Source organism: Carassius carassius, unplaced genomic scaffold, assembly GCF_963082965.1.
Source record: "Carassius carassius unplaced genomic scaffold, fCarCar2.1 SCAFFOLD_68, whole genome shotgun sequence".
Taxonomy (NCBI): domain Eukaryota; kingdom Metazoa; phylum Chordata; class Actinopteri; order Cypriniformes; family Cyprinidae; genus Carassius; species Carassius carassius.
Genome location: NW_026775139.1, coordinates 20,901 through 45,976, shown reverse-complemented (window position 1 = coordinate 45,976; position 25,076 = coordinate 20,901). Strand labels below are relative to the sequence as shown.

At 40.4% G+C, this 25,076-nt stretch overlaps 2 protein-coding genes and 2 non-coding genes across 4 annotated transcripts; 2 read left to right on the top strand and 2 right to left on the bottom strand.

The window, feature by feature from the left end:
- The first annotated feature begins 6,917 nt into the window (after positions 1-6,917).
- Positions 6,918-7,058, top strand: LOC132137211 (U4 spliceosomal RNA). Its single transcript, XR_009431847.1, has one exon. It is a non-coding gene; the product is annotated as a U4 spliceosomal RNA (small nuclear RNA).
- A 4,497-nt stretch (positions 7,059-11,555) lies between these two features.
- On the bottom strand, positions 11,556-15,577 carry LOC132137004 (uncharacterized). The gene is made up of 2 exons (XM_059547438.1): positions 14,885-15,577; positions 11,556-11,688 (listed from the first exon to the last, which is right to left on the bottom strand). The coding sequence occupies exon 1, from the start codon at positions 15,536-15,538 to the stop codon at positions 14,888-14,890; it is 651 nt and encodes a 216-aa protein (XP_059403421.1). The 5' UTR covers positions 15,539-15,577; the 3' UTR covers positions 11,556-11,688; positions 14,885-14,887.
- A 615-nt stretch (positions 15,578-16,192) lies between these two features.
- Positions 16,193-16,333, top strand: LOC132137210 (U4 spliceosomal RNA). Its single transcript, XR_009431846.1, has one exon. It is a non-coding gene; the product is annotated as a U4 spliceosomal RNA (small nuclear RNA).
- Positions 16,334-21,260: 4,927 nt separating this feature from the next.
- LOC132136999 (uncharacterized) lies at positions 21,261-22,258 on the bottom strand. Its single transcript, XM_059547434.1, has 2 exons — positions 21,836-22,258; positions 21,261-21,757 (listed from the first exon to the last, which is right to left on the bottom strand). Exons 1-2 carry the CDS (start codon positions 22,256-22,258, stop codon positions 21,371-21,373), a joined length of 810 nt encoding a protein of 269 aa, XP_059403417.1. The 3' UTR covers positions 21,261-21,370.
- Positions 22,259-25,076: the final 2,818 nt, after the last annotated feature.

Sequence of the window (25,076 nt, the reverse complement as noted above, 5' to 3'; positions counted from 1 at the left end):
TTATTAAGCCTCTCATCAAAAAACCACAACTTGACCCCAAAGAACTAGTTAATTATAGACCAATCTCGAATCTCCCTTTTCTGTCCAAGATACTAGAAAAGGTGGTATCCACACAATTATATTCCTTCTTAGAGAAAAATGGTATATGTGAGGATTTCCAGTCAGGATTTAGACCGTATCATAGTACTGAGACTGCTCTCCTTAGAGTTACAAATGATCTGCTCTTATCATCTGATCGTGGGTGTATCTCTCTATTAGTTTTATTGGATCTTAGTGCTGCGTTTGACACAATTGACCACAACATTCTTTTGCATAGACTTGAATACTTTGTTGGCATCAGTGGAAGTGCATTAGCATGGTTTAAATCGTACTTATATGACCGCCATCAGTTCGTAGCAGTGAATGAAGATGTATCCTATCGATCACAAGTGCAGTATGGAGTACCTCAAGGCTCAGTACTAGGGCCGCTACTCTTCACGCTTTATATGTTACCCTTGGGAGATATCATCAGGAAACATGGTGTTAGCTTTCACTGTTATGCTGATGATACTCAGCTCTATATTTCTTCGCAGCCCGGTGAAACACACCAATTTGAAAAACTAATGGATTGCATAGTCGATATAAAAAACTGGATGACGAGTAATTTCTTACTGCTAAATTCTGAAAAAACAGAGGTGTTAATTATAGGACCTAAAAACTCTGCTTGTAATAACCTAGAACACTGTCTAAGACTTGATGGTTGCTCTGTCAATTCTTCATCATCAGTTAGGAACCTAGGTGTGCTACTTGATCGCAATCTTTCCTTAGAAAGCCACATTTCTAGCATTTGTAAAACTGCATTTTTCCATCTCAAAAATATATCTAAATTACGGCCTATGCTCTCAATGTCAAATGCAGAAATGTTAATCCATGCATTTATGACCTCAAGGTTAGATTATTGTAATGCTTTATTGGGTGGTTGTTCTGCACGCTTAGTAAACAAACTACAGCTAGTCCAAAATGCAGCAGCAAGAGTTCTTACTAGAACCAGGAAGTATGACCATATTAGCCCGGTCCTGTCAACACTGCACTGGCTCCCTATCAAGCATCGCATAGATTTTAAAATATTGCTTCTTACTTATAAAGCCCTGAATGGTTTAGCACCTCAGTATTTGAATGAGCTCCTTTTACATTATAATCCTCTACGTCCACTACGTTCTCAAAACTCAGGCAATTTGATAATACCTAGAATATCAAAATCAACTGCAGGCGGCAGATCCTTTTCCTATTTGGCGCCTAAACTCTGGAATAACCTACCTAACACTGTTCAGGAGGCAGACACACTCTTGCAGTTTAAATCTACATTAAAGACCCATCTCTTTAACCTGGCATACACATAACATACTAATATGCTTTTATTATCCAAATCCGTTAAAGGATTTTTAGGCTGCATTAATTAGGTAAACCGGAACCGGAAACACTTCCCATAACAACCTATGTACTTGCTACATCATTAGAAGAATGGCATCTACGCTAATATTTGTCTGTTTCTCTCTTGTTCCGAGGTCACCGTGGCCACCAGATCCAGTCTGTATCCAGATCAGAGGGTCACTGCAGTCACCCGGATCCAGTACGTATCCAGACCAGATGCTGGATCAGCACCTAGAAAGGACCTCTACATCCCTGAAAGACAGCGGAGACCAGGACAACTAGAGCCCCAGATACAGATCCCCTGTAAAGACCTTGTCTCAGAGGAGCACCAGGACAAGACCACAGGAAACAGATGATTCTTCTGCACAATCTGACTTTGCTGCAGTCTGGAATTGAACTACTGGTTTCGTCTGGTCAGAGGAGAACTGGCCCCCCAACTGAGCCTGGTTTCTCCCAAGGTTTTTTTCTCCATTCTGTCACCGATGGAGTTTCGGTTCCTTGCCGCTGTCGCCTCTGGCTTGCTTAGTTGGGGACACTTCATCTACAGCGATATCGTTGACTTAATTGCAAATAAATGCACAGACACTATTTAACTGAACAGAGATGACATAACTGAATCCAATGATGAACTGCCTTTAATTCAAACTTCAATTCAATTCAATTCAAGTTTATTTGTATAGCGCTTTTTACAATACAAATCGTTACAAAGCAACTTTACAGAAAATTATGTTTCTACAATATTTAGTAGTAGCTAGTAGTTTGTGCACGTTTGACAGGATTTTAGAAAAATAAAAATAATAATAATAATAATACAAGACGTAGTCAGCTAGATGATGAACTATCAATATTATTAATTAATAGTAATTATAGGATGCAGTCACACATGTAGCAATAATTGTTAGTTCTGTTTGTTGATTCAAGGTTAGCATCATCTGGGGTCCTCTGAGGGTCAGCATCATCTCTTCTCAGGTGTTCTGGATCCAGACTGGAGCTTGTGTAAATCCTAGTTACCACGGGATGTAAATCCCGTGGCAAAACATAGAAACAAAATAGAGACATCATTAGCATAGCTGCTGATCCAACAAAGTAAAATTAGTTTAACCCAAGCTAAAGAATAAAAATGCAGATGCAACTACACTCACAATTTAAGAGATACATTATTCGAATGCTTGGCGAAAGAGATGCGTTTTTAATCTAGATTTAAACAGAGAGAGTGTGTCTGAACCCCGAACATTATCAGGAAGGCTATTCCAGAGTTTGGGAGCCAAATGTGAAAAAGCTCTACCTCCTTTAGTGGACTTTGCTATCCTAGGAACTACCAAAAGTCCAGCGTTTTGTGACCTTAGGGTGCGTGATGGGTTGTAGCGTGGTAGAAGGCTAGTTAGGTACGCAGGAGCTAAACCATTTAGGGCCTTATAGGTAAGTAATGATAATTTGTAACTGATACGGAACTTAATAGGTAGCCAGTGCAGAGACTGTAAAATTGGGGTAATATGATCATATTTTCTTGACCTGGTAAGGACTCTAGCTGCTGCATTTTGGACTACCTGTAGCTTGTTTATTGACGAAGCAGGACAACCACCTAGAAGTCCATTACAATAGTCCAGTCTAGAGGTCATGAAAGCATGAACTAGCTTTTCTGCATCAGAAACAGATAACATGTTTCGTAGCTTGGCAATGTTTCTAAGATGGAAGAATGCGGTTTTTGTAACATTGGAAATATGATTTTCAAAAGACAAATTGCTGTCCAATATAACACCCAGATTTCTGACTGTAGAGGAAGTAACAGTACATCCGTCTAGTTGCAGATTGTAATCTACAAGATTCTGTGTGGTGTTTTTTGGTCCAATAATTAATATCTCTGTCTTATCCGAATTTAATTGGAGAAAATTATTTGTCATCCAATCTTTTACATTTTTAACACACTCTGTTAGCTTAGATAATTGGGAAGTTTCATCTGGTCTCGTTGAAATATATAGTTGAGTATCATCAGCATAACAGTGGAAGCTAATTCCGTATTTTCTAATAATATTACCAAGGGGCAACATGTATATTGAAAATAGAAGGGGACCTAGGACGGATCCTTGTGGCACTCCATATTTTACTGATGATAAATGAGATGACACCCCATTTAAGTAAACAAAATGGTAGCGATCGGACAGGTAGGATCTAAACCATCTTAGAGCCTGCCCTTGAATACCTGTATAGTTTTGTAATCGATCTATGAGTATGTCATGATCTATGGTGTCGAACGCAGCACTAAGATCAAGTAAGACTAGAAATGAGATGCAGCCTTGATCTGACGCAAGAAGCAGGTCATTTGTAATTTTAACAAGTGCAGTTTCTGTGCTATGGTGGGGCCTAAAACCTGACTGAAATTCTTCATACAGATCATTTTTATGCAGGAAGGTGCTCAATTGAGCAGACACAACTTTTTCTAAAATTTTAGACATAAATGGAAGATTTGAAATAGGCCTATAATTTGCCAGTACACTAGGATCTAGTTTTGGTTTCTTAATAAGAGGCTTGATAACCGCCAGCTTGAATGGTTTTGGGACGTGACCTAAAGATAACGACGAGTTAATGATATTGAGAAGCGGTTCTTCGGCTACAGGTAACAGCTCTTTTAGTAATTTAGTGGGTACAGGATCTAATAAACATGTTGTTGGTTTAGATACAGTGATAAGTTTATTTAGCTCTTCCTGTCCTATATTTGTAAAGCACTGCAGTTTATCTTTGGGTGCGATGGATGAAACTGAAGTGTTAGATGCTGTAGAATCTACATTCGCTATTGTATTTCTAATGTTATCTATTTTATCAGTGAAGAAATTCATAAAGTCATTACTATTTAACGTTGGTGGAATATTTGAATCAGGTGGCGTCTGGTAATTTGTTAATTTAGCCACTGTGCTAAATAAAAACCTTGGATTGTTTTGGTTATTTTCAATGAGTTTGTGGATATGCTCTGCCCTAGCAGTTTTTAGAGCCTGTCTATACCTGGACATACTGTTTTTCCATGCAATTTTAAAAACTTCCAAGTTAGTTTTTCTCCATTTGCGTTCAAGACTACGAGTTACTTTCTTGAGAGAGTGAGTATTACTGTTATACCATGGCACAGTACGTTTTTCTCTTACCTTTTTCAATTTGATGGGGGCAACAGCTTTTAATGTATTAGAGAAAATAGTGCCCATGTTGTCAGTAATTTCGTCTAATTCATGTGTATTTTTGGGTACACATAGCAGTTGAGATAGATCAGGCAGGTTATTTGCGAATCTGTCTTTGGTGGCTGGAACAATAGTTCTGCCCAGACGGTAACACTGAGACATATAGTTAATATCAGTTATACGCAGCATGCACGATACAAGGAAATGGTCTGTAATATCATCACATTGGGGTACAATATCTATAGCAGTAAGATCGATTCCATGCGATATAATTAGATCTAGTGTATGATTAAAACGATGAGTGGGCCCGGTGACATTTTGCTTGACTCCAAAGGAGTTTATTAGGTCAGTAAACGCAAGTCCTAATGTATCATTTGCATTATCAACGTGAATATTAAAATCTCCCATGATTAGCGCCTTATCAACTGTAACTAGAAGGTCTGAGAGGAAATCTGCAAATTCTTTTAGGAATTCTGTATACGGCCGTGGTGGTCTATACACAGTAGCCAGAGCAAGAGATACATTAGATTTCTTTTGCATGTCTGACAGTGTAACATTTAGCAGAAGTATTTCAAAAGAGTTAAACCTGTATCCTGTTTTCTGGGTAACATTGAGAATATCACTATATATTGTTGCAACACCTCCTCCACGACCAGTCTGACGGGGCTCATGCTTATAACAGTAGTTTGGTGGAGTAGACTCATTTAGACCAAAATAATCATTTGGTTTTAGCCAGGTTTCAGTCAAGCAGAGTACATCAAAACTATTTTCTGTGATCATTTCATTTACAATAACTGCTTTGGGTGTGAGTGATCTAATATTTATGAGCCCAAACTTTAAAAATTGTTTTTGTTCATTTACTTTACATTTTTCTGGTTTAATTACGATAAGATTTTTTTTAGATCCTACATTATATTTTGACCTCACTATTCGGGGAACAGACACAGTCTTAATAGTTTTTACAGCACAAGTACTTTTATCATTTAAGTGGGTGGAACAAAACTCATCATAATAGTTATTAGAGAATTGTCTTACTAGTCACATGGAGCGAAGTGTCCTGGAGATGTTGTCAGAGAGCAGCTCCGCTCCGATTCTGCTGGGGTGTAATCCATCAGCGCGAAACAGCCTAGGACGCTCCCAGAAAAGATTCCAGTTATTAACAAATAGCAGTTTCTGTTCTTTACACCATGACAACAGCCATTCATTTAAAGCAAAAAGTCTACTGAACCTTTCGTGTCCTCGTCGATACGTGGGCAGTGGTCCTGACACGACGATCGTCGCCGCGGGCGTCGTGCTGCGAACCGTCTCGATCAGGCTGCTGAAGTCCCTCTTCAGCGTCTCCGTCTGCCGCAGCGTGGTGTCGTTAACCCCGGCGTTAAGCACGACCGCTCTGGGGCTCTCGTCGACCTTCAGGATCGCGGGTATCTGCGCAGAAACATCGAGAACACGAGCACCAGGCAAACAATGAGTGTGCACTTTACCTTCGGCTAACGTAGCACTTACGTGTCGGACGATGGAGTCTCCGATGATCACAGCGTCGCGTCCTGTCTCGCGGAGGGGAGCGAAGCAGTTCCGGATGGAGATGTCGAAGGCAGGAGGGGGAGAAGTCGTCGCCCGGGACCCGGCTCGCGTCCTCCGCTGTGGATGCACCCAGGGTCCGTGGTGTCCGGGCGTCGCAGTGAAGGACATCTGGGAAGATCGCGTCCTGGGTGCACCGGGCCTGTGCAGAGAAACACACAGAGTAGACGTGGTGGGACTGTTAGCAGATCGCTGTATACTTACCCCGGACTTGTGAGCGTCAGCCCGGGATGATTCCAGCGCGGTTCTCCGCTCTCTCAGCTGGGCCTGCCTCACCTCCAGGTCGCGAATCTGCTTTCCCACGGCCTCGAGCTCGAGCTGCACAGAGTGGAGACATTCATCCGCCATTAAAGCAAGTAACAGTGAGTACAGCAGTGGTAATGTGTGTGAATAGAGTATTAGCAATGTTGGCGCAGTTAGCTGCAACCACGCCGCTGATGCTACCGGGCTAAAAGCTAATAGCGGACCCGGGAGATCAAAATAAAACTAGTGATAGCGAGGCGCTCTGATTGTTTTTGTTGTAGAATACAATAGAGGATATATTCACACGTTATATAAACGGAAACGATGATGTATAAAATTGATTTTTGAGTTAAAAATAGTCAATGAAAAGAATATAGTGACGGAGCTCAAACGCAGTACAGCCGCCAACAACAAACAGGAAGTCACATTTTTTGCATTATTGACACTGTTTTCCTAATGAATGTTGTTCAGTTGCTTTGACGCAATGTATTTTGTTTAAAGCGCTATATAAATAAAGGTGACATTCTTTCGCAGAGGCAATATTGTAGCCTATGAGGCTCATCCGAGGCGCGATCATTGCTGGTTGAAAACTTTACCCAATACCCCGCCAGGATGACTTGAAATAGAGTCAGCCTTGGCAATTTTTGCCAGCTTCTTTTGAAGCTTATCGTGTTGTTGAAGAATAGGTCTCGTGTCCTTAATGCATTGCGTGCTTCCATTATTTAACACACCTGATTCGGATCATCGACCGTTTTGAATCGCACTGCATGAGGTGAACGTGTCACATAAGGAAAGTGCACAAAATGTGCAGAGCAGATGAACAATCACAGCAAGGACCGACGAAGATGGGATTCGAACCCACGCGTGCAGAGCATTAAAGAGGTGTGTGCTTGCAAGCACGATGTCAGACACTGTAATATGCTCTGGTCCCCTCCCTGCTTACCGTGGTGATGAGATGCATAGCAGATTGTCATCACTCAATGGCTGGATGTCTAAGTGGTGCCCACAGAATAACATAGGTTTCATAGACAATTGGACGAGCTTTTGGGGCAGACCTGACCTGTTTAAAAGAGATGGTCTTCATCCCTCCTGGGGTGGCGCCACTCTTCTCTCTAGAAATATGGCAAATAGTCTTAGTGTTTATACTTGACTAACTGGGGCCCAGGTCAGGAAGCAGACAGTCTGGCTAAACCGACCGTCTGCTAGCTGCCTCCCGTCACAGAGGTCAGTTAATTCTCAGCACATAGAGACTTTTTCACCTAGATATTTCACACTATAGAGACTGTGTCTGTTCCCCGAACTAGAAAATACAAAAAACATCCAAACCAAGTTAAGATTAACAATTTAATTGAGGTTCAACAAATAAAAAACAGAAGCAATATGGATAAACAAATGATAAAGCTTGGCTTATTGAATATCAGATCCCTTTCTCCAAAAACACTTTTTGTAAATAATATGATCACTGGTCATAATATAGATGTACTCTGTTTGACAGAAACCTGGCTAAAACCTGATGATTACATTATTTTAAATGAGTCCACCCCCCAAGATTACTGTTATAAACATGAGACACGTCTAAAAGGCAAAGGTGGAGGTGTTGCTTCAATTTATAACAACGTTTTCAGGATTTCTCAGAGGGCAGGCTACAAGTATAACTCGTTTGAAGTAATGGTACTTCATATAACATTATCCAAAGAAACAAATGTTAATGATAAATCCCCTGTTATGTTTGTACTGGCTACTGTATACAGGCCACCAGGGCACCATACAGACTTTATTAAAGAGTTTGGTGATTTTACATCCGAGTTAGTTCTGGCTGCAGATAAAGTCTTAATAGTTGGTGATTTTAATATCCATGTTGATTATGAAAACGATGCATTGGGATCAGCATTTATAGACATTCTGAACTCTATTGGTGTTAGACAACACGTTTCAGGACCTACTCATTGTCGAAATCATACTCTAGATTTAATACTGTCACATGGAATTGATGTTGATGGTGTTGAAATTATTCAGCCAAGTGATGATATCTCAGATCATTATTTAGTTCTTTGCAAAATTCATATAGCCAAAATTGTAAATTCTACTTCTTGTTACAAGTATGGAGAACCATCACTTCTAACACAAAAGACTGCTTTTTAAGTTATCTTCCTGATGTATCCAAATTCCTTAGCATATCCAAAACCTCAGAACAACTTGATGATGTAACAGAAACTATGGACTCTCTCTTTTCTAGCACTTTAAATAAAGTTGCTCCTTTACGCTTAAGGAAGGTTAAGGAAAACAGTTTGACACCATGGTATAATGAGCATACTCGCACCCTAAAGAGAGCAGCCCGAAAAATGGAGCGCAGCTGGAGGAAAACAAAACTAGAGGTATTTCGTATTGCTTGGCGGGAAAGTAACATATCCTACAGAAAAGCATTAAAAACTGCTAGATCCGATTACTTTTCTTCTCTTTTAGAAGAAAACAAACATAACCCCAGGTATTTATTCAATACAGTGGCTAAATTAACGAAAAATAAAGCCTCAACAAGTGTTGACATTTCCCAACACCACAGCAGTAATGACTTTATGAACTACTTTACTTCTAAAATCGATACTATTAGAGATAAAATTGCAACCATTCAGCCGTCAGCTACAGTATCACATCAGACAGTGCACTATAGACCCCCTGAGGAACAGTTCCACTCATTCTCTACCATAGGAGAGGAAGAATTGTATAAACTTGTTAAATCATCTAAACCAACAACATGTATGTTAGACCCTATACCATCTAAGCTCCTGAAAGAGGTGCTTCCAGAAGTCATAGATCCTCTTCTGACTATTATTAATTCCTCATTGTCATTAGGACATGTCCCCAAAACCTTCAAACTGGCTGTTATTAAGCCTCTCATCAAAAAACCACAACTTGACCCCAAAGAACTAGTTAATTATAGACCAAACTCGAATCTCCCTTTTCTGTCCAAGATACTAGAAAAGGTGGTATCCACACAATTATATTCCTTCTTAGAGAAAAATGGTATATGTGAGGATTTCCAGTCAGGATTTAGACCGTATCATAGTACTGAGACTGCTCTCCTTAGAGTTACAAATGATCTGCTCTTATCATCTGATCGTGGGTGTATCTCTCTATTAGTTTTATTGGATCTTAGTGCTGCGTTTGACACAATTGACCACAACATTCTTTTGCATAGACTTGAATACTTTGTTGGCATCAGTGGAAGTGCATTAGCATGGTTTAAATCGTACTTATATGACCGCCATCAGTTCGTAGCAGTGAATGAAGATGTATCCTATCGATCACAAGTGCAGTATGGAGTACCTCAAGGCTCAGTACTAGGGCCGCTACTCTTCACGCTTTATATGTTACCCTTGGGAGATATCATCAGGAAACATGGTGTTAGCTTTCACTGTTATGCTGATGATACTCAGCTCTATATTTCTTCGCAGCCCGGTGGAACACACCAATTTGAAAAACTAATGGATTGCATAGTCGATATAAAAAACTGGATGACGAGTAATTTCTTACTGCTAAATTCTGAAAAAACAGAGGTGTTAATTATAGGACCTAAAAACTCTGCTTGTAATAACCTAGAACACTGTCTAAGACTTGATGGTTGCTCTGTCAATTCTTCATCATCAGTTAGGAACCTAGGTGTGCTACTTGATCGCAATCTTTCCTTAGAAAGCCACATTTCTAGCATTTGTAAAACTGCATTTTTCCATCTCAAAAATATATCTAAATTACGGCCTATGCTCTCAATGTCAAATGCAGAAATGTTAATCCATGCATTTATGACCTCAAGGTTAGATTATTGTAATGCTTTATTGGGTGGTTGTTCTGCACGCTTAGTAAACAAACTACAGCTAGTCCAAAATGCAGCAGCAAGAGTTCTTACTAGAACCAGGAAGTATGACCATATTAGCCCGGTCCTGTCAACACTGCACTGGCTCCCTATCAAGCATCGCATAGATTTTAAAATATTGCTTCTTACTTATAAAGCCCTGAATGGTTTAGCACCTCAGTATTTGAATGAGCTCCTTTTACATTATAATCCTCTACGTCCACTACGTTCTCAAAACTCAGGCAATTTGATAATACCTAGAATATCAAAATCAACTGCAGGCGGCAGATCCTTTTCCTATTTGGCGCCTAAACTCTGGAATAACCTACCTAACATTGTTCAGGAGGCAGACACACTCTTGCAGTTTAAATCTAGATTAAAGACCCATCTCTTTAACCTGGCATACACATAACATACTAATATGCTTTTATTATCCAAATCCGTTAAAGGATTTTTAGGCTGCATTAATTAGGTAAACCGGAACCGGAAACACTTCCCATAACAACCTATGTACTTGCTACATCATTAGAAGAATGGCATCTACGCTAATATTTGTCTGTTTCTCTCTTGTTCCGAGGTCACCGTGGCCACCAGATCCAGTCTGTATCCAGATCAGAGGGTCACTGCAGTCACCCGGATCCAGTACGTATCCAGACCAGATGCTGGATCAGCACCTAGAAAGGACCTCTACATCCCTGAAAGACAGCGGAGACCAGGACAACTAGAGCCCCAGATACAGATCCCCTGTAAAGACCTTGTCTCAGAGGAGCACCAGGACAAGACCACAGGAAACAGATGATTCTTCTGCACAATCTGACTTTGCTGCAGTCTGGAATTGAACTACTGGTTTCGTCTGGTCAGAGGAGAACTGGCCCCCCAACTGAGCCTGGTTTCTCCCAAGGTTTTTTTCTCCATTCTGTCACCGATGGAGTTTCGGTTCCTTGCCGCTGTCGCCTCTGGCTTGCTTAGTTGGGGACACTTCATCTACAGCGATATCGTTGACTTAATTGCAAATAAATGCACAGACACTATTTAACTGAACAGAGATGACATAACTGAATCCAATGATGAACTGCCTTTAATTCAAACTTCAATTCAATTCAATTCAAGTTTATTTGTATAGCGCTTTTTACAATACAAATCGTTACAAAGCAACTTTACAGAAAATTATGTTTCTACAATATTTAGTAGTAGCTAGTAGTTTGTGCACGTTTGACAGGATTTTAGAAAAATAAAAATAATAATAATAATAATACAAGACGTAGTCAGCTAGATGATGAACTATCAATATTATTAATTAATAGTAATTATAGGATGCAGTCACACATGTAGCAATAATTGTTAGTTCTGTTTGTTGATTCAAGGTTAGCATCATCTGGGGTCCTCTGAGGGTCAGCATCATCTCTTCTCAGGTGTTCTGGATCCAGACTGGAGCTTGTGTAAATCCTAGTTACCACGGGATGTAAATCCCGTGGCAAAACATAGAAACAAAATAGAGACATCATTAGCATAGCTGCTGATCCAACAAAGTAAAATTAGTTTAACCCAAGCTAAAGAATAAAAATGCAGATGCAACTACACTCACAATTTAAGAGATACATTATTCGAATGCTTGGCGAAAGAGATGCGTTTTTAATCTAGATTTAAACAGAGAGAGTGTGTCTGAACCCCGAACATTATCAGGAAGGCTATTCCAGAGTTTGGGAGCCAAATGTGAAAAAGCTCTACCTCCTTTAGTGGACTTTGCTATCCTAGGAACTACCAAAAGTCCAGCGTTTTGTGACCTTAGGGTGCGTGATGGGTTGTAGCGTGGTAGAAGGCTAGTTAGGTACGCAGGAGCTAAACCATTTAGGGCCTTATAGGTAAGTAATGATAATTTGTAACTGATACGGAACTTAATAGGTAGCCAGTGCAGAGACTGTAAAATTGGGGTAATATGATCATATTTTCTTGACCTGGTAAGGACTCTAGCTGCTGCATTTTGGACTACCTGTAGCTTGTTTATTGACGAAGCAGGACAACCACCTAGAAGTCCATTACAATAGTCCAGTCTAGAGGTCATGAAAGCATGAACTAGCTTTTCTGCATCAGAAACAGATAACATGTTTCGTAGCTTGGCAATGTTTCTAAGATGGAAGAATGCGGTTTTTGTAACATTGGAAATATGATTTTCAAAAGACAAATTGCTGTCCAATATAACACCCAGATTTCTGACTGTAGAGGAAGTAACAGTACATCCGTCTAGTTGCAGATTGTAATCTACAAGATTCTGTGTGGTGTTTTTTGGTCCAATAATTAATATCTCTGTCTTATCCGAATTTAATTGGAGAAAATTATTTGTCATCCAATCTTTTACATTTTTAACACACTCTGTTAGCTTAGATAATTGGGAAGTTTCATCTGGTCTCGTTGAAATATATAGTTGAGTATCATCAGCATAACAGTGGAAGCTAATTCCGTATTTTCTAATAATATTACCAAGGGGCAACATGTATATTGAAAATAGAAGGGGACCTAGGACGGATCCTTGTGGCACTCCATATTTTACTGATGATAAATGAGATGACACCCCATTTAAGTAAACAAAATGGTAGCGATCGGACAGGTAGGATCTAAACCATCTTAGAGCCTGCCCTTGAATACCTGTATAGTTTTGTAATCGATCTATGAGTATGTCATGATCTATGGTGTCGAACGCAGCACTAAGATCAAGTAAGACTAGAAATGAGATGCAGCCTTGATCTGACGCAAGAAGCAGGTCATTTGTAATTTTAACAAGTGCAGTTTCTGTGCTATGGTGGGGCCTAAAACCTGACTGAAATTCTTCATACAGATCATTTTTATGCAGGAAGGTGCTCAATTGAGCAGACACAACTTTTTCTAAAATTTTAGACATAAATGGAAGATTTGAAATAGGCCTATAATTTGCCAGTACACTAGGATCTAGTTTTGGTTTCTTAATAAGAGGCTTGATAACCGCCAGCTTGAATGGTTTTGGGACGTGACCTAAAGATAACGACGAGTTAATGATATTGAGAAGCGGTTCTTCGGCTACAGGTAACAGCTCTTTTAGTAATTTAGTGGGTACAGGATCTAATAAACATGTTGTTGGTTTAGATACAGTGATAAGTTTATTTAGCTCTTCCTGTCCTATATTTGTAAAGCACTGCAGTTTATCTTTGGGTGCGATGGATGAAACTGAAGTGTTAGATGCTGTAGAATCTACATTCGCTATTGTATTTCTAATGTTATCTATTTTATCAGTGAAGAAATTCATAAAGTCATTACTATTTAACGTTGGTGGAATATTTGAATCAGGTGGCGTCTGGTAATTTGTTAATTTAGCCACTGTGCTAAATAAAAACCTTGGATTGTTTTGGTTATTTTCAATGAGTTTGTGGATATGCTCTGCCCTAGCAGTTTTTAGAGCCTGTCTATACCTGGACATACTGTTTTTCCATGCAATTTTAAAAACTTCCAAGTTAGTTTTTCTCCATTTGCGTTCAAGACTACGAGTTACTTTCTTGAGAGAGTGAGTATTACTGTTATACCATGGCACAGTACGTTTTTCTCTTACCTTTTTCAATTTGATGGGGGCAACAGCTTTTAATGTATTAGAGAAAATAGTGCCCATGTTGTCAGTAATTTCGTCTAATTCATGTGTATTTTTGGGTACACATAGCAGTTGAGATAGATCAGGCAGGTTATTTGCGAATCTGTCTTTGGTGGCTGGAACAATAGTTCTGCCCAGACGGTAACACTGAGACATATAGTTAATATCAGTTATACGCAGCATGCACGATACAAGGAAATGGTCTGTAATATCATCACATTGGGGTACAATATCTATAGCAGTAAGATCGATTCCATGCGATATAATTAGATCTAGTGTATGATTAAAACGATGAGTGGGCCCGGTGACATTTTGCTTGACTCCAAAGGAGTTTATTAGGTCAGTAAACGCAAGTCCTAATGTATCATTTGCATTATCAACGTGAATATTAAAATCTCCCATGATTAGCGCCTTATCAACTGTAACTAGAAGGTCTGAGAGGAAATCTGCAAATTCTTTTAGGAATTCTGTATACGGCCGTGGTGGTCTATACACAGTAGCCAGAGCAAGAGATACATTAGATTTCTTTTGCATGTCTGACAGTGTAACATTTAGCAGAAGTATTTCAAAAGAGTTAAACCTGTATCCTGTTTTCTGGGTAACATTGAGAATATCACTATATATTGTTGCAACACCTCCTCCACGACCAGTCTGACGGGGCTCATGCTTATAACAGTAGTTTGGTGGAGTAGACTCATTTAGACCAAAATAATCATTTGGTTTTAGCCAGGTTTCAGTCAAGCAGAGTACATCAAAACTATTTTCTGTGATCATTTCATTTACAATAACTGCTTTGGGTGTGAGTGATCTAATATTTATGAGCCCAAACTTTAAAAATTGTTTTTGTTCATTTACTTTACATTTTTCTGGTTTAATTACGATAAGATTTTTTTTAGATCCTACATTATATTTTGACCTCACTATTCGGGGAACAGACACAGTCTTAATAGTTTTTACAGCACAAGTACTTTTATCATTTAAGTGGGTGGAACAAAACTCATCATAATAGTTATTAGAGAATTGTCTTACTAGTCACATGGAGCGAAGTGTCCTGGAGATGTTGTCAGAGAGCAGCTCCGCTCCGATTCTGCTGGGGTGTAATCCATCAGCGCGAAACAGCCTAGGACGCTCCCAGAAAAGATTCCAGTTATTAACAAATAGCAGTTTCTGTTCTTTACACCATGACAACAGCCATTCATTTAAAGCAAAAAGTCTACTGAACCTTTCGTGTCCTCGTCGATACGTGGGCAGTGGTCCTGACACGAAGATCGTCGCCGCGGGCGTCGTGCTGCGAACCGTCTCGATCAGGCTGCTGAAGTCCCTCTTCAGCGTCTCCGTCTGCCGCAGCGTGGTGTCGTTAACCCCGGCGTTAAGCACGACCGCTCTGGGGCTCTCGTCGACCTTCAGGATCGCGGGTATCTGCGCAGAAACATCGAGAACACGAGCACCAGGCAAACAATGAGTGTGCACTTTACCTTCGGCTAACGTAGCACTTACGTGTCGGACGATGGAGTCTCCGATGATCACAGCGTCGCGTCCTGTCTCGCGGAGGGGAGCGAAGCAGTTCCGGATGGAGATGTCGAAGGCAGGAGGGGGAGAAGTCGTCGCCCGGGACCCGGCTCGCGTCCTCCGCTGTGGATGCACCCAGGGTCCGTGGTGTCCCGGCGTCGCAGTGAAGGACATCTGGGAAGATCGCGTCCTGGGTGCACCGGGCCTGTGCAGAGAAACACACAGAGTAGACGTGGTGGGACTGTTAGCAGATCGCTGTATACTTACCCCGGACTTGTGAGCGTCAGCCCGGGATGATTCCAGCGCGGTTCTCCGCTCTCTCAGCTGGGCCTGCCTCACCTCCAGGTCGCGAATCTGCTTTCCCACGGCCTCGAGCTCGAGCTGCACAGAGTGGAGACATTCATCCGCCATTAAAGCAAGTAACAGTGAGTACAGCAGTGGTAATGTGTGTGAATAGAGTATTAGCAATGTTGGCGCAGTTAGCTGCAACCACGCCGCTGATGCTACCGGGCTAAAAGCTAATAGCGGACCCGGGAGATCAAAATAAAACTAGTGATAGCGAGGCGCTCTGATTGTTTTTGTTGTAGAATACAATAGAGGATATATTCACACGTTATATAAACGGAAACGATGATGTATAAAATTGATTTTTGAGTTAAAAATAGTCAATGAAAAGAATATAGTGACGGAGCTCAAACGCAGTACAGCCGCCAACAACAAACAGGAAGTCACATTTTTTGCATTATTGACACTGTTTTCCTAATGAATGTTGTTCAGTTGCTTTGACGCAATGTATTTTGTTTAAAGCGCTATATAAATAAAGGTGACATTCTTTCGCAGAGGCAATATTGTAGCCTATGAGGCTCATCCGAGGCGCGATCATTGCTGGTTGAAAACTTTACCCAATACCCCGCCAGGATGACTTGAAATAGAGTCAGCCTTGGCAATTTTTGCCAGCTTCTTTTGAAGCTTATCGTGTTGTTGAAGAATAGGTCTCATGTCCTTAATGCATTGCGTGCTTCCATTATTTAACACACCTGATTCGGATCATCGACCGTTTTGAATCGCACTGCATGAGGTGAACGTGTCACATAAGGAAAGTGCACAAAATGTGCAGAGCAGATGAACAATCACAGCAAGGACCGACGAAGATGGGATTCGAACCCACGCGTGCAGAGCATTAAAGAGGTGTGTGCTTGCAAGCACGATGTCAGACACTGTAATATGCTCTGGTCCCCTCCCTGCTTACCGTGGTGATGAGATGCATAGCAGATTGTCATCACTCAATGGCTGGATGTCTAAGTGGTGCCCACAGAATAACATAGGTTTCATAGACAATTGGACGAGCTTTTGGGGCAGACCTGACCTGTTTAAAAGAGATGGTCTTCATCCCTCCTGGGGTGGCGCCACTCTTCTCTCTAGAAATATGGCAAATAGTCTTAGTGTTTATACTTGACTAACTGGGGCCCAGGTCAGGAAGCAGACAGTCTGGCTAAACCGACCGTCTGCTAGCTGCCTCCCGTCACAGAGGTCAGTTAATTCTCAGCACATAGAGACTTTTTCACCTAGATATTTCACACTATAGAGACTGTGTCTGTTCCCCGAACTAGAAAATACAAAAAACATCCAAACCAAGTTAAGATTAACAATTTAATTGAGGTTCAACAAATAAAAAACAGAAGCAATATGGATAAACAAATGATAAAGCTTGGCTTATTGAATATCAGATCCCTTTCTCCAAAAACACTTTTTGTAAATAATATGATCACTGATCATAATATAGATGTACTCTGTTTGACAGAAACCTGGCTAAAACCTGATGATTACATTATTTTAAATGAGTCCACCCCCCAAGATTACTGTTATAAACATGAGACACGTCTAAAAGGCAAAGGTGGAGGTGTTGCTTCAATTTATAACAACGTTTTCAGGATTTCTCAGAGGGCAGGCTACAAGTATAACTCGTTTGAAGTAATGGTACTTCATATAACATTATCCAAAGAAACAAATGTTAATGATAAATCCCCTGTTATGTTTGTACTGGCTACTGTATACAGGCCACCAGGGCACCATACAGACTTTATTAAAGAGTTTGGTGATTTTACATCCGAGTTAGTTCTGGCTGCAGATAAAGTCTTAATAGTTGGTGATTTTAATATCCATGTTGATTATGAAAACGATGCATTGGGATCAGCATTTATAGACATTCTGAACTCTATTGGTGTTAGACAACACGTTTCAGGACCTACTCATTGTCGAAATCATACTCTAGATTTAATACTGTCACATGGAATTGATGTTGATGGTGTTGAAATTATTCAGCCAAGTGATGATATCTCAGATCATTATTTAGTTCTTTGCAAAATTCATATAGCCAAAATTGTAAATTCTACTTCTTGTTACAAGTATGGAGAACCATCACTTCTAACACAAAAGACTGCTTTTTAAGTTATCTTCCTGATGTATCCAAATTCCTTAGCATATCCAAAACCTCAGAACAACTTGATGATGTAACAATTCAATTCAATTCAATTCAAGTTTATTTGTATAGCGCTTTTTACAATACAAATCGTTACAAAGCAACTTTACAGAAAATTAAAAATAATAATAATAATACAAGACGTAGTCAGCTAGATGATGAACTATCAATATTATTAATTAATAGTAATTATATGATGCAGTCACACATGTAGCAATAATTGTTAGTTCTGTTTGTTGATTCAAGGTTAGGATCATCTGGGGTCCTCTGAGGGTCAGCATCATCTCTTCTCAGGTGTTCTGGATACAGACTTGAGCTTGTGTAAATCCTAGTTACCACGGGATGTAAATCCCGTGGCAAAACATAGAAACAAGATAGAGACATCATTAGCATAGCTGCTGATCCAACAAAGTAAAATTAGTTTAACCCAAGCTAAAGAATAAAAATGCAGATGCAGCTACACTCACAATTTAAGAGATACATTATTCGAATGCTTGGCGAAAGAGATGCGTTTTTAATCTAGATTTAAACAGAGAGAGTGTGTCTGAACCCCGAACATTATCAGGAAGGCTATTCCAGAGTTTGGGAGCCAAATGTGAAAAAGCTCTACCTCCTTTAGTGGACTTTGCTATCCTAGGAACTACCAAAAGTCCAGCGTTTTGTGACCTTAGGGTGCGTGATGGGTTGTAGCGTGGTAGAAGGCTAGTTAGGTACGCAGGAGCTAAACCATTTAGGGCCTTATAGGTAAGTAATGATAATTTGTAACAGATACGGAACTTAATAGGTAGCCAGTGCAGAGACTGTAAAATTGGGGTAATATGATCATATTTTCTTGACCTGGTAAGGACTCTAGCTGCTGCATTTTGGACTACCTGTAGCTTGTTTATTGACGAAGCAGGACAACCACCTAGAAGTGCATTACAATAGTCCAGTCTAGAGGTCATGAATGCATGAACTAGCTTTTCTGCATCAGAAACAGATAACATGTTTCGTAGCTTGGCAATGTTTCTAAGATGGAAGAATGCAGTTTTTGTAACATTGGAAATATGATTTTCAAAAGACAAATTGCTGTCTAACATAACACCCAGATTTCTGACTGTAGAGGAAGTAACAGTACATCCGTCTAGTTGCAGATTGTAATCTACAAGATTCTGTGTGGTGTTTTTTGGTCCAATAATTAATATCTCTGTCTTATCTGAATTTAATTGGAGAAAATTATTTGTCATCCAATCTTTTACATTTTTAACACACTCTGTTAGCTTAGATAATTGGGAAGTTTCATCTGGTCTCGTTGAAATATATAGCTGAGTATCATCAGCATAACAGTGGAAGCTTATTCCGTATTTTCTAATAATATTACCAAGGGGCAACATGTATATTGAAAATAGAAGGGGACCTAGGACGGATCCTTGTGGCACTCCATATTTTACTGATGATAAATGAGATGACACCCCATTTAAGTAAACAAAATGGTAGCGATCGGACAGGTAGGATCTAAACCATCTTAGAGCCTGCCCTTGAATACCTGTATAGTTTTGTAATCGATCTATGAGTATGTCATGATCTATGGTGTCGAACGCAGCACTAAGATCAAGTAAGACTAGAAATGAGATGCAGCCTTGATCTGACGCAAGAAGCAGGTCATTTGTAATTTTAACAAGTGCAGTTTCTGTGCTATGGTGGGGCCTAAAACCTGACTGAAATTCTTCATACAGATCATTTTTATGCAGGAAGGTGCTCAATTGAGCAGACACAACTTTTTCTAAAATTTTAGACATAAATGGAAGATTTGAAATAGGCCTATAATTTGCCAGTACACTAGGATCTAGTTTTGGTTTCTTAATAAGAGGCTTGATAACCGCCAGCTTGAATGGTTTTGGGACGTGACCTAAAGATAACGACGAGTTAATGATATTGAGAAGCGGTTCTTCGGCTACAGGTAACAGCTCTTTTAGTAATTTAGTGGGTACAGGATCTAATAAACATGTTGTTGGTTTAGATACAGTGATAAGTTTATTTAGCTCTTCCTGTCCTATATTTGTAAAGCACTGCAGTTTATCTTTGGGTGCGATGGATGAAACTGAAGTGTTAGACGCTGTAGAATCTACATTCGCTATTGTATTTCTAATGTTATCTATTTTATCAGTGAAGAAATTCATAAAGTCATTACTATTTAACGTTGGTGGAATATTTGAATCAGGTGGCGTCTGGTAATTTGTTAATTTAGCCACTGTGCTAAATAAAAACCTTGGATTGTTTTGGTTATTTTCAATGAGTTTGTGGATATGCTCTGCCCTAGCAGTTTTTAGAGCCTGTCTATAGCTGGACATACTGTTTTTCCATGCAATTTTAAAAACTTCCAAGTTAGTTTTTCTCCATTTGCGTTCAAGACTACGAGTTACTTTCTTGAGAGAGTGAGTATTACTGTTATACCATGGCACAGTACGTTTTTCTCTAACCTTTTTCAATTTGATGGGGGCAACAGCTTCTAATGTATTAGAGAAAATAGTGCCCATGTTGTCAGTAATTTCGTCTAATTCATGTGTATTTTTGGGTACAAATAGCAGTTGAGATAGATCAGGCAGGTTATTTGCGAATCTGTCTTTGGTGGCTGGAACAATAGTTCTGCCCAGACGGTAACGCTGAGACATATAGTTAATATCAGTTATACGCAGCATGCACGATACAAGGAAATGGTCTGTAATATCATCACATTGGGGTACAATATCTATAGCAGTAAGATCGATTCCATGCGATATAATTAGATCTAGTGTATGATTAAAACGATGAGTGGGCCCGGTGACATTTTGCTTGACTCCAAAGGAGTTTATTAGGTCAGTAAACGCAAGTCCTAATGTATCATTTGCATTTTCAACGTGAATATTAAAATCTCCCATGATTAGCGCCTTATCAACTGTAACTAGAAGGTCTGAGAGGAAATCTGCAAATTCTTTTAGGAATTCTGTATACGGCCCTGGTGGTCTATACACAGTAGCCAGAGCAAGAGATACATTAGATTTCTTTTGCATGTCTGACAGTGTAACATTTAGCAAAAGTATTTCAAAAGAGTTAAACCTGTATCCTGTTTTCTGGGTAACATTGAGAATATCACTATATATTGTTGCAACACCTCCTCCACGACCAGTCTGACGGGGCTCATGCTTATAACAGTAGTTTGGTGGAGTAGACTCATTTAGACCAAAATAATCATTTGGTTTTAGCCAGGTTTCAGTCAAGCAGAGTACATCAAAACTATTTTCTGTGATCATTTCATTTACAATAACTGCTTTGGGTGTGAGTGATCTAATATTTATGAGCCCAAACTTTAAAAATTGTTTTTGTTCATTTACTTTACATTTTTCTGGTTTAATTACGATAAGATTTTTTCTAGATCCTACATTATATTTTGACCTCACTATTCGGGGAACAGACACAGTCTTAATAGTTTTTACAGCACAAGTACTTTTATCATTTAAGCGGGTGGAACAAAACTCATCATAATAGTTATTAGAGAATTGTCTTACTAGTCACATGGAGCGAAGTGTCCTGGAGATGTTGTCAGAGAGCAGCTCCGCTCCGATTCTGCTGGGGTGTAATCCATCAGCGCGAAACAGCCTAGGACGCTCCCAGAAAAGATTCCAGTTATTAACAAATAGCAGTTTCTGTTCTTTACACCATGACAACAACCATTCATTTAAAGCAAAAAGTCTACTGAACCTTTCGTGTCCTCGTCGATACGTGGGCAGTGGTCCTGACACGATGATCGTCGCCGTGGGCGTCGTGCTGCGAACCGTCTCGATCAGGCTGCTGAAGTCCCTCTTCAGCGTCTCCGTCTGCCGCAGCGTGGTGTCGTTAACCCCGGCGTGAAGCACGACCGCTCTGGGGCTCTCGTCGACCTTCAGGATCGCGGGTATCTGCGCAGAAACATCGAGAACACGAGCACCAGGCAAACAATGAGTGTGCACTTTACCTTCGGCTAACGTAGCACTTACGTGTCGGACGATGGAGTCTCCGATGATCACAGCGTCGCGTCCTGTCTCGCGGAGGGGAGCGAAGCGGTTCCGGATGGAGATGTCGAAGGCAGGAGGGGGAGAAGTCGTCGCCCGGGACCCGGCTCGCGTCCTCCGCTGTGGATGCACCCAGGGTCCGTGGTGTCCCGGCGTCGCAGTGAAGGACATCTGGGAAGATCGCGTCCTGGGTGCACCGGGCCTGTGCAGAGAAACACACGGAGTAGACGTGGTGGGACTGTTAACAGATCGCTGTATACTTACCCCGGACTTGTGAGCGTCAGCCCGGGATGATTCCAGCGCGGTTCTCCGCTCTCTCAGCTGGGCCTGCCTTACCTCCAGGTCGCGAATCTGCTTTCCCACGGCCTCGAGCTCGAGCTGCACAGAGTGGAGACATTCATCCGCCATTAAAGCAAGTAACAGTGAGTACAGCAGTGGTAATGTGTGTGAATAGAGTATTAGCAATGTTAGCGCAGTTAGCTGCAACCACGCCGCTGATGCTAACGGGCTAAAAGCTAATAGCGGACCCGGGAGATCAAAATAAAACTAGTGATAGCGAGGCGCTCTGATTGTTTTTGTTGTAGAATACAATAGAGGATATATTCACACGTTATATAAACGGAAACGATGATGTATAAAATTGTTTTTTGAGTTAAAAATAGTCAATGAAAAGAATATAGTGACGGAGCTCAAACGCAGTACAGCCGCCAACAACAAACCGGAAGTGACGTGTAACAGAAACTATGGACTCTCTCTTTTCTAGCACTTTAAATAAAGTTGCTCCTTTACGCTTAAGGAAGGTTAAGGAAAACAGTTTGACACCATGGTATAATGAGCATACTCGCACCCTAAAGAGAGCAGCCCGAAAAATGGAGCGCAGCTGGAGGAAAACAAAACTAGAGGTATTTCGTATTGCTTGGCGGGAAAGTAACATATCCTACAGAAAAGCATTAAAAACTGCTAGATCCGATTACTTTTCTTCTCTTTTAGAAGAAAACAAACATAACCCCAGGTATTTATTCAATACAGTGGCTAAATTAACGAAAAATAAAGCCTCAACAAGTGTTGACATTTCCCAACACCACAGCAGTAATGACTTTATGAACTACTTTACTTCTAAAATCGATACTATTAGAGATAAAATTGCAACCATTCAGCCGTCAGCTACAGTATCACATCAGACAGTGCACTATAGACCCCCTGAGGAACAGTTCCACTCATTCTCTACCATAGGAGAGGAAGAATTGTATAAACTTGTTAAATCATCTAAACCAACAACATGTATGTTAGACCCTATACCATCTAAGCTCCTGAAAGAGGTGCTTCCAGAAGTCATAGATCCTCTTCTGACTATTATTAATTCCTCATTGTCATTAGGACATGTCCCCAAAACCTTCAAACTGGCTGTTATTAAGCCTCTCATCAAAAAACCACAACTTGACCCCAAAGAACTAGTTAATTATAGACCAAACTCGAATCTCCCTTTTCTGTCCAAGATACTAGAAAAGGTGGTATCCACACAATTATATTCCTTCTTAGAGAAAAATGGTATATGTGAGGATTTCCAGTCAGGATTTAGACCGTATCATAGTACTGAGACTGCTCTCCTTAGAGTTACAAATGATCTGCTCTTATCATCTGATCGTGGGTGTATCTCTCTATTAGTTTTATTGGATCTTAGTGCTGCGTTTGACACAATTGACCACAACATTCTTTTGCATAGACTTGAATACTTTGTTGGCATCAGTGGAAGTGCATTAGCATGGTTTAAATCGTACTTATATGACCGCCATCAGTTCGTAGCAGTGAATGAAGATGTATCCTATCGATCACAAGTGCAGTATGGAGTACCTCAAGGCTCAGTACTAGGGCCGCTACTCTTCACGCTTTATATGTTACCCTTGGGAGATATCATCAGGAAACATGGTGTTAGCTTTCACTGTTATGCTGATGATACTCAGCTCTATATTTCTTCGCAGCCCGGTGAAACACACCAATTTGAAAAACTAATGGATTGCATAGTCGATATAAAAAACTGGATGACGAGTAATTTCTTACTGCTAAATTCTGAAAAAACAGAGGTGTTAATTATAGGACCTAAAAACTCTGCTTGTAATAACCTAGAACACTGTCTAAGACTTGATGGTTGCTCTGTCAATTCTTCATCATCAGTTAGGAACCTAGGTGTGCTACTTGATCGCAATCTTTCCTTAGAAAGCCACATTTCTAGCATTTGTAAAACTGCATTTTTCCATCTCAAAAATATATCTAAATTACGGCCTATGCTCTCAATGTCAAATGCAGAAATGTTAATCCATGCATTTATGACCTCAAGGTTAGATTATTGTAATGCTTTATTGGGTGGTTGTTCTGCACGCTTAGTAAACAAACTACAGCTAGTCCAAAATGCAGCAGCAAGAGTTCTTACTAGAACCAGGAAGTATGACCATATTAGCCCGGTCCTGTCAACACTGCACTGGCTCCCTATCAAGCATCGCATAGATTTTAAAATATTGCTTCTTACTTATAAAGCCCTGAATGGTTTAGCACCTCAGTATTTGAATGAGCTCCTTTTACATTATAATCCTCTACGTCCACTACGTTCTCAAAACTCAGGCAATTTGATAATACCTAGAATATCAAAATCAACTGCAGGCGGCAGATCCTTTTCCTATTTGGCGCCTAAACTCTGGAATAACCTACCTAACACTGTTCAGGAGGCAGACACACTCTTGCAGTTTAAATCTACATTAAAGACCCATCTCTTTAACCTGGCATACACATAACATACTAATATGCTTTTATTATCCAAATCCGTTAAAGGATTTTTAGGCTGCATTAATTGGGTAAACCGGAACCGGAAACACTTCCCATAACAACCTATGTACTTGCTACATCATTAGAAGAATGGCATCTACGCTAATATTTGTCTGTTTCTCTCTTGTTCCGAGGTCACCGTGGCCACCAGATCCAGTCTGTATCCAGATCAGAGGGTCACTGCAGTCACCCGGATCCAGTACGTATCCAGACCAGATGCTGGATCAGCACCTAGAAAGGACCTCTACATCCCTGAAAGACAGCGGAGACCAGGACAACTAGAGCCCCAGATACAGATCCCCTGTAAAGACCTTGTCTCAGAGGAGCACCAGGACAAGACCACAGGAAACAGATGATTCTTCTGCACAATCTGACTTTGCTGCAGTCTGGAATTGAACTACTGGTTTCG

Bases quoted from the DNA above. Each gene is read 5' to 3' on its own strand.
- LOC132137004 (XM_059547438.1), bottom strand. From the start codon at position 15,538: ATGTCCTTCACTGCGACGCCGGGACACCACGGACCCTGGGTGCATCCA.
- LOC132136999 (XM_059547434.1), bottom strand. From the start codon at position 22,258: ATGGCGGATGAATGTCTCCACTCTGTGCAGCTCGAGCTCGAGGCCGTG. The intron at 21,758-21,835 runs GTAAGTGCTACG...GTTTCTGCGCAG, and splicing joins GAGACTCCATCGTCCGACAC to ATACCCGCGATCCTGAAGGT.